The sequence below is a fragment of the Syngnathus scovelli genome, chromosome 16 (genome assembly GCF_024217435.2).
Source record: "Syngnathus scovelli strain Florida chromosome 16, RoL_Ssco_1.2, whole genome shotgun sequence".
Taxonomy (NCBI): domain Eukaryota; kingdom Metazoa; phylum Chordata; class Actinopteri; order Syngnathiformes; family Syngnathidae; genus Syngnathus; species Syngnathus scovelli.
This window is the reverse complement of record NC_090862.1, coordinates 8,233,007-8,242,506: the sequence shown is the minus strand read 5'-3', so window position 1 is coordinate 8,242,506 and position 9,500 is coordinate 8,233,007. Positions and strand designations below refer to the sequence as shown.

The 9,500-nt window shown below is 48.3% G+C and overlaps 1 protein-coding gene across 2 annotated transcripts; it reads left to right on the top strand.

The window, feature by feature from the left end:
• Nucleotides 1-1,775: 1,775 nt before the first annotated feature.
• med25 (mediator complex subunit 25) lies at nt 1,776-9,023 on the top strand. 2 transcript variants are annotated; one of them, XM_049745351.1, is made up of 20 exons: nt 1,776-1,973; nt 2,285-2,425; nt 2,505-2,550; nt 2,663-2,787; nt 2,865-2,963; nt 3,083-3,203; nt 3,272-3,419; nt 3,528-3,652; nt 3,761-3,836; nt 3,945-4,204; nt 4,289-4,390; nt 4,705-4,790; nt 4,857-4,914; nt 4,990-5,097; nt 5,246-5,422; nt 7,356-7,466; nt 7,670-7,741; nt 8,252-8,422; nt 8,493-8,613; nt 8,705-9,023. In XM_049745351.1, exons 2-20 carry the CDS (start codon nt 2,289-2,291, stop codon nt 8,806-8,808), a joined length of 2,247 nt encoding a protein of 748 aa, XP_049601308.1. In that variant the 5' UTR covers nt 1,776-1,973; nt 2,285-2,288; the 3' UTR covers nt 8,809-9,023. The 2 variants fall into 2 exon arrangements, with proteins under 2 accessions (XP_049601308.1, XP_049601309.1); XM_049745352.1 differs by lacking the exon at nt 7,670-7,741.
• The last annotated feature ends 477 nt before the right edge of the window (nt 9,024-9,500 follow it).

Genomic DNA, 9,500 nt, shown 5'->3' with positions numbered 1-9,500 from the left:
ATAATGTTTAGACAGACTTTTTCTCAGTATTTATTTTTTTGTAGTTGTGTCTTCTCACATATTCGAGTTTTTTTTTTTAATCAAGTACATTTTGCATCTTGCAATGATATTGCGATATTTTTGTTCTTCACTAATTGCACCTTTTTTGCATAATGTTTGAGGATTTCCTTTTCCCAGCGTCGCCGTGCACGTCTCAGGATTTTTTCAACACACATCGAGTATACGATGTGTAGGATGCTGAAGAGGAACTCTGACGCATCTATATTTGTCCACCTGGACTGACCTACTGTGCTCCGCATTAAGTCAGTGGTCTGGAATTATTCAGCCACTTTGCCATGAATTCTTTATCGTAGCCGTTTTCATTTTGGCCAAATGCAAAATGGAGCACAACTTGGGATCTTCCCCTCCATCTCAACCTCTCATAAGATCCAATCAAGTGGTCGTTTTTCCTCGAGCTGGAGATGCCCATGCGGAAGAAAAACAATCTGGGATGAGGGAAGAAGACGACGATTCAAGAGGGGATGGGTGTTGTGTGTGTGAGTGTGTGGGACAGCGCTACAGACAGGCTCACAAACACACATACGTACACACACATAATGATGCACCAGTCCAAGAAGAAATATGAGGGGAGGGGTGAGAGGGTTAGCGTCTCCATGGCAACGTTCTCACCGTCAAGGACAAGGAAAAAATATAATTTCTTCAGACATTTGAGTATGTGCATTTTAAAAAAATATATTTTTGATTATTTCTGCCAATATTTTTTTCTTAAATATTTTTGACAATTTCCCTCAATATTTATTTTTTAACAACAATGTCAACCGGTGGTCCGCGGTCTTCTTGTGATCCGTGGCAGTATTGCAGGTGGTCCGCGAAATTGGAAATGGAAAAGAATTGCAATTTTTTTTTAATAAAACGGATTCATTATTTGGACTTCATTTATTTGCCAGCTAATTTTGTGAATCATTTACCCATCCAAATTATGTCAAATATGGCTAAGATTCCCAAAACAGACATACAGATGCAAATAAATAGCCTGTATAAAATAATATTCCAAAGCAGTGGTCCACGAGTTGCTTCTTGGTTATAATCGTGGTCCCTTGGACAAAACCAGTTGAAAGCCCCTGAACTACAGTAATGCGCATTTTTGCATATAGTTGTCGTATGGTTCGTGTGGGACAGCTGTGTAAGTAGACCCATTTATCTCTCAAATACGACGACAACGCACTAGCACCAGAAAGGTGTGTGTGTGGGGAGGGGGAGTGGAGTTAGCATCTCCATGGCAACGTTCCCACCGTGCAGAAGAGGAAAAAAAATATCATTTAGTGGGAAAGACATTTGGCTCAGTTCAGTGAGCTGAGAGAAGACAGCGCGCGAGGGTATGGAGGAGGAGAGCGTGTGTGTGTGTGTGTGTGGGGGGGGGGGATTGAGGTGTTTCTACAACACACTGCATAGAGCCTCTTGACAAGCCTGGGATTAGCCGCCAATGCTCATGTGCTACTACCGTACTGATATATAGCAGCCTTATGCGAGCTTCATGTCTGTTTGTTCCTATTTACGGACTTTTAACTCTCTGGTGGAGGTAAAAAAGAGTAGCTGAACTTAAAGCCTCTTGTTCCATTGTGGATCTACTGCAGATATTTGCTGACATCTATTGGAAGACGCGGCTCACTGTAAAAGAGAGAAAAGGGTGCGGAAACTAAAATGTCCGCTAGATAGCAGCAGAGTTAGAATACCGCATCTTAATAGTGGATGAAGAAGACGGCTCCATACGTCACTTCACGTTTGTCCTCCGCCACTTCCGGTGAAAATACAACAAAACGCTCATACTAGCCATGCTGTGACAAGTCCGATTCACACGTTTGGAATATTTACTTCACTTTTTAGCTCACCAGAAGCTTCATCTGAAACTGGGTGTATGTGGCGGAACGTTGCCATGTTGTGACGGGACGGACGGACATTTTGGTTCGACTCGCGTGAGTTTATAAACAACGGCGCCTGGCTAATGATGGCTGCTGTCAGTCAAGAAATTTCATTGTGGTTCTTGCTGTAGTTTCGCTTTCTATTTGTCCTTCTTTGTCACTGTTTTATAGAAAAAAAGTAATATTAAAGAACAGCTTATGAGCCCCTTCGCCTGCCATAACAGTTGACAGCGAGAGCTAACGTTGCCAAAGTTTTTGTTGACGTGACGTCACTGTTGATTCCCAGCGTTTCCTTCAGATTTTTAAAGTACAATCATTACTGTGAATGGAATTGTAATGTATAATGTGGTGTGTCTTGTGTGTAGGTCCATGGTGTCCCTCATGGAGGCTTCCACCAAGCCAGGCAGCAACCAGGTGGCTGATGTGGTCTTTGTTATTGAGGGCACAGCCAATTTGGGGCCTTACTTTGAATCCCTCAGGAAGAATTACGTACTTCCAGCTATTGAGTAAGGCCAGCGTTAATGTCATTTTCCAGAGCCTCGTGTATAGAAGCGGATAGTTCATGTGATGCATGCGTTACTGCAGGTATTTCAATGGAGGACCCCCAGCGGAAACAGACTTTGGAGGCGATGTGAGAACGACTGTATTATCTGTTCACATTTAGCAGCTTGCTTTGCAACATTACCACGACAGTGTTGATTCCTCTGCTTTTTTTTTTCTTCATCATCTGCGACCTCCTCTAGTATGGGGGGACTCAGTACGGCCTGGTGGTGTTCAACACGGTGGACTGTGCCCCCGAATCGTACGTCCAGTGTCACGCTCCCACCAGTTCGGCTTTCGAGTTTGTCTCCTGGATCGACAGCATCCAGTGAGTGCACCTTTTGGTTACGCACGTGCTGTGTTTCAAGTGGGGAATCTCAAGTGTTCACCTACTTTTCCACCCAGATTCATGGGGGGCGGAGCAGAGAGTTGTAGTCTTATTGCGGAAGGGCTCTCAGTAGCCTTGCAGCTCTTTGACGACTTCAAGAAGATGCGGGAACAAATGTGAGATTCTTCACACACAGTCCGGTTACATATAGGCGGCCACATGAAATTAATGCAATGTATAAATGAAACAGAAACACTTCCCTGCTGCCATGTCACTTTTCTCCTCCCATCACCAGAGGTCAGACACACAAAGTGTGCGTCCTGCTGTGTAACTCTCCACCGTATCTGCTTCCGGCCGTGGAGAGCGTCAGCTACACAGGCTGCACTGCCGACAACCTGGTCAAGATCATCAGAGACGTGAGTTCTCCCGAGCCCTTGTGATGTTTGCGAGCCAGATGATGTTCTCATCGATGTCTTCTTTCCAGAGAGGAATCCACTTCTCGGTGGTGGCCCCCAGGAAGCTGCCTGCCCTGAGAGCTCTGTTTGAACGGGCGTCTCCAGTAGGGGGCGTTGTGGAGCCTCATCCAGACTATAGCCCAGACATGGTGTTGGTCAGGGGCATTTCACTGCCTGGTAAGTCACACTCGTGACTGGGATCCTTCTTTTTTCCTCATCACCACTACACTTTCGCCAAAAAAGTGATGTGATCAACATGCAAAAACATTTTTCCATGTTGCGCAGTGTCATCGGCCGGAGGTCCCGGGCCTATGAAGCCTGTCTTGCCGCCTCAGCCGCTGACTGTCAATCAGCCTATGGTCGGGGGCCCACAAGCTCCTCCCCCCATGAGCGCTGCACATCCTTACCAGGTGCCTGGCCAGCGTCGACCGTCTTAACTCACGCCGATTTGCGTCTGGCTGCCGTGGCTAAAATATTTGACGTTGCTTTGTCTTCCATTTGAATTTGCCTGCCGATAGAATCCGCCAACCATGACTGCTGCTCAGGTGGCTGCACAGATGGTTGTGGAGGCAGCTAAAGGCCAGAAGAACCGATGTGAGTTGCCCACTGACTGTGTCTGCGTGTGTGCGTATGTGCACAAGGGAAAAAGTAACTGCACGGCAAACATGATTACCGCCGACGTATCCCACCTCTCTCCTCCAGTCGTAGAGATGGTCAACGCGGGGCCGCCGTTCGCCGGCCAGCCGTCCATTCCGTCGCTATCGGGGGTGAAGCTCAACCAGCCCAACATCTCCACCGTCACCACAGCCGCTCAGTCCATGATGCCGCAGCCGCCAGGCGCCCCCAACCAGCAGCAAGCGGCGGTGCCGCCCGGCCAGCCACCGCCAAATCAGCCACCTCAGCCCACTCAGCAGCAGCAGGCACCTAACCAGCCTGTGCCACCTGCAGGACAGCCCAACATGGTTCGACCTTTAAGCAGCTGTGCCGAGCCCCGTGTACTCAGTGATGGAGTTATATTTAGATCTGTGTTGTTGTTTTTTTTTAAGTCGGGTGTGCAGGCACCACAAGGGAATCCCAATCCGATGGGCCAGCAACAGGGCATGGCCAACAAGATTGTGGCATGGAGTGGCGTGCTTGAGTGGCAGGAGGTAATTCATTCTAACGACGACACCGCCATCACAGTTAGGATGCAAATTATGTCTTTCTCTGAGTTTTATAAATAGTGGAAGTCATCTTCAAGTCATCAACGACTTAGAGAATAATTATTGTGTATTGACTCGTCCTAAAAATGAGCAGACTTCTCACCTTGACTCAAAATAGAAGGTGTCGGCAATGCACCTCGTCGAATTATCTCGTGAAATCTTTCACCTCGAGACTTGGCAGATTCCGATCTGCGGGTGTTGGAAGAAAAAACTGTGTTGGAGTTGTACTGCGGGCTGATCACGTTTGCGTCCTCTTGCAGAAGCCCAAAGCCGCCTCCTTGGATCCCACCACCAATCTGACACGCTCCCTACCGTGTCAAGTGCAAGTTAACCAGGGCGAGAACCTGTGAGTGGTCTTAGCCGTGGGTCTTTTGCCACTTTTGCTTTGTCGCTGATGCCTTTGTCTCCACAGCAACACGGACCAGTGGCCACAGAAGCTCATCATGCAGCTGATCCCACAGCAGCTTTTGGTCAGCCACTTTCAGCTACTTCTCATTGTCACGCCAGCGCCGCCTTTGTGCTCACACTTGGCTTTCTCTCTGCAGACGACGTTGGGGCCGCTCTTCAGGAACTCTCGAATGGTTCAATTTCTCTTCACCAATAAAGACATGGAGTCGCTCAAAGGCCTTTACCGCATTATGGCCAATGGTTTTGTAAGTCTCAAGCTGTGCTGCCAAATATATTTTCGGGTGTAGAGAAGACAACAATCTTTTTTCTGGTTTAGCATCATAAAATAGAATCAAATAACTTTTTTCTCCCCCAGACATCCAAGCTGCTAAGCTTTTCTTCTTGTGCTTTCAGGCCGGCTGCGTCCATTTCCCGCACACCACATCGCCATGCGAGGTGCGGGTCCTCATGTTGCTCTACTCGTCCAAAAAGCGCATCTTCATGGGCCTCATCCCCAATGACCAGAGTGGATTTGTCAACGGCATCCGTCAGGTCATCACCAACCACAAGCAGATCCAGAGTCATCGCGCGGTGAGTGCTCACGGGGGGCGTGGGGGCGGCATGTTCGTCCGCTGGAGCAGAAAGACAAAGGTGATGAGGAGTTGACGTCAAGGAGCACCGGGGGAGTTGACTGGTGTTTAAGCTGCATGGCTATTGGCGTTTCCTTCGACGCGGGCACTCCGCTGAATCCCCGCAAGAGGCTAATGGCACTCGTGTTAGCGCAGCCACACAAGCTCCCAACATCAACCTCTCCGGCTATTTGTGCGCACTTTTGGTTTTCACAGTTCAAATGGAGGCAAAAGAAAGATACATAATAAAGTGGCATCAATCTATCTGTATCATATTAACACTTTTTGATTGACAGTTGAGAGGGTCTGGCTTCGGCACATTCAGGGGACTCATCTCGGTTACGTTCTGTTTTTAGGAGCCCTGGACTGAACCAAAATGGTCAACGTCTTCCTTTTCAGGCAAGGTCTGAGGGCCTAATAAACGGTCACGTGTGAAGCCCAATCCTGGAGTTGAGCAATGTTGAAAATGATAAGATTAGACAAAGCTAAAGTTGGACTGCCATGAATAATAGAGCGCGGCTAGCGGAGATGTCACATATATTACATGAGACCTGCCGCGCACACAGTGTGCCAATCTGCAGGGACGCGAGCAGAGCCGCCTTCATCAGCCACCCCCACAGCTCACTGATGGAGGCAAAAACACTTTTTCTGCTGCCTCTCTTTGGATGCAGTCGTCTCGCCGGAAAGTCAAGCCAGTTTTGCTTGGCAACTTGAAGTCTGGCAGGCATCCCTATCGTGGGTAGATAGATCCACAACAAAGTGTGAAGAGACTATGCCTGAAAAGGCAAAGGAAGTCTGCCATTTTGCTTTTGCACAATGAGCCTCTGAGAATTGTTATTGTGTTGCTCCACCATTTGTGTTTGCTAGAAGGGTGAAAACACCACCAAAATGGGCCGTGCGACGGCTCGTATCTTGAAAAAGTTGGATCGCTCGTGTCTCTAGGCACAAATGTAATCTTACCTTGGCCTGTTTACTGCTCTATGCTGTACGGCAAAATAACTCCCCCTATAATATTACCCTAATTCTATTTGCATTGCTTGTTGGCGATGCTTGTTGTTTAGTCATCCTGCTAATTTTACATCCGGACAAAGTGCGTGTGCGTCTTGAGCATTTAGAGGCAGCAGAATGCATGAAACAATAATGATGATTTTTTTTCCCTCCCACCCTCTCTCTCCCGCCACCTCTTGTGTATCATCACATATTCAGTGTTGCATCGCTAATAAAGGGCGCCACAGCAGCAGCAATCTTGAGGCGTAATTAAAATTTCAATTTACACCAAGTCGCCGGGATGAGCTTGACGGGGCCACGTGCCCCTCTTAATGCGCGATGCTTTTGCCTAGAAAGTGCGTCTGATGTCCCGGGGCCGCCACTTGAAGGATTGCTATGTCTGCTCACATGTTTGCGTCATACCGCCGTGATTTGTGACGCTCGAGCGATTTCAGTTAGTTGAAACGATGACACTTTTAGGACTACTAACTGATAGATTGTGGAATAACTTGCATAAATGTGCTACTTCCTCCCACATTACCTTTTAATGTCAGAATGTAAAAGGTTTAATTACGAATTCAGACTGGTTGAATTTTGCCTTGGAAACTGCAGCTAAAGGCTTCGACTTCCACACCAGCAGGTGGCAGTGTGTCATGCTATTGTCATGAAAAAAAAAACATGCTTGACAACCACAGACGTAAAAAAAAAAACCCAACTAATTTTTAAATGTTTTCATGCATTTGTCATTTTCCTGAGCCCATTTTAGTCAAATTCCTCATTTTCAGTCGTCCGTGTCATTAAAACATTGTTTTTGTGTGTTAAAAGTGTAAACAGTCATCAGTATGTGATGAAGTGTCTTGAAGACAATGACTTTACTCATACTTTTGCTGCTGTTGTTCTTCTGGCAGTTGGGCGGCGGTGGTGGTCCGATGCAGCCCGGTCAAGTTCCGCCCAACCAGAACTTCCTCAATCGACCCCCTGGCCCCATCCCTGTTTCCCATGGCAACGTGCAGCAGCAGGTCCATTACAACAACAACAACACGCACTCACACATGCGCACAGACAGACACACACACGCTATGCCTGGTGCTTCTGACTTGTGTGCATGTATCCCTACTCGCTTCTCATAATGAACTCTGGTTCTTCTCCAAAACACCACCAACACCCTCCTCCTCCTTCTGCCACTTCTTCTCCTCTTCCTCCTCCTCTTGCTCCTTTCCAGTCGGTGGTGGTGGGCATGCCCCCTGTTAGTCAGGTTAATATGATGGAGGAGCAGCAGAGACAGAACAACATGGTGAGAGAATCTTACATGGACTCCATGTATGATGTTGCACAAACCAGAAGAACACAATTTCATTCTTTACATTCCAATTAATTATCTCATTACTTCATTTAAGCTCATGGCATTTTTTATGGGTTTGGCTGGAACAGATAGAAAGCATTTCCATTTGTTCAATGGGTAATTAAGATTTGAGATACGATTTGAGATACAATCATGATCATACATTTTCACATAATTATCACACATAGGTATTCATACATTCACGCTGAAATGAACATACTCACACAATCGTACCATAACATGTCTAACGTGTACATATTAGCATGTTTTATGCATGTTAACAGTGGTTGAGCCTTTGAGTTCCATTCTTATTTTGCTCTGCAGCTGCATGCCAACACGCTATAACCACATGAATGTATTCCTAGCAAACGTTTTCATGGCACGCGTGACGTATTCATAGTGCGCGCGAGGGTGAAAACCTAGCCGGCGGGCGAAACTAACGGATGTGAACTTTGACCTCAGATGAGCATGAGAGCCGCCGGGCCCAACAGCCAGCAGCCGCCAGTCAGCGGGGCGCCGCCCAACCAGGTGACGCAAGGCGGCCAGGCTCCGCCCCAGGGCCCCATCCTGCGCTTGGCCAACCCAGGGGCCAACCCGCAACTGCGCAGCCTCCTCCTCAGCCAGCAGCAGCCGGTAAGAACGCAGCCCGACGTACAGCGCCTTCGCCTGGTGGAGGTTCAACTGTGTCACCTCGCCATGACAGCAGGGGGCCGTGTCCCACATGCCCGGGATGATGTCGCACCAGGGACTCGGCCAGCAGATGGTTCACTCGACGCCAGGGGCGGGCCCTCAAATGCAGGCGCAGTGGAGGCAGCCCATGCCAGGTTAGCCTCGTTCAGTAATTCGCTGCTTAGATTCTTTTTATGCTTGTGAGATGTCAGCTTGCCTCATGCGTGTCCTTGTGTGTGCGCACAGGTCAAATGCTGATGTCCGGAGCTCAGCGGGGGGCCGTACCCCAACCCGGGATGCCCCAAGTCTCCAGCGTTATGGAGGACGAAATCCTCATGGATCTCGTTTGAGGGTCAAATCTTGGACTTACTTTGGCGCTTTTGGGACTCTTTTGTATTTGTATTTTGCTTTTTTTTGCAAACCTTGGACATAATTACAACATGGGTGATGAGCGGGACAGTGTGTGTGAAGCTAACATGGGTTTGGTTTGCTCTCACACACAGGTAGTAGCGAGGCTTCAGTAATCATGTCGAGGTGTTGAACAATTAAAATTTCATAAAATAAACGCAGTCGGCTGTGTGCTTTTTTGTCTTTGCAGCCAAACAGTGTCAGCATGTTAATTTTAACCGCTCCAATATGTTGCCCCCTCCCGCCACGCATAGCCGAGCCAAGTAGTCCTACCAGATGGTGTCGCTCGGCCGCCAATCGGGCCGATCAGGAAGTGACGTCGCTGCCCGTCACCCTGGAGATGGTTACTAGGATACGGCGACAGTGGGCTCTTGTTTTGCTGACCATGGTGCCCCCCCTCACCCTCTTTTCTTCTTTTAGATGGACACCAGCCCCCCTCACTGGGCTCCCTCACTTCGGACCCATTTACTAGAACCCCCTCACAAGTTCCCCTTACTGAGGTTCCATCACTCGGGTCCTCTCGCTCGTTCCCCGTTTTAGAGCCCTCTCACAACACCACTTTCACTTGGCTCACCTCACTAAGTACCCCTAACTAGGCCCCCCTCACAAGGTGTCCTCATTGGTCTGTTGCTCA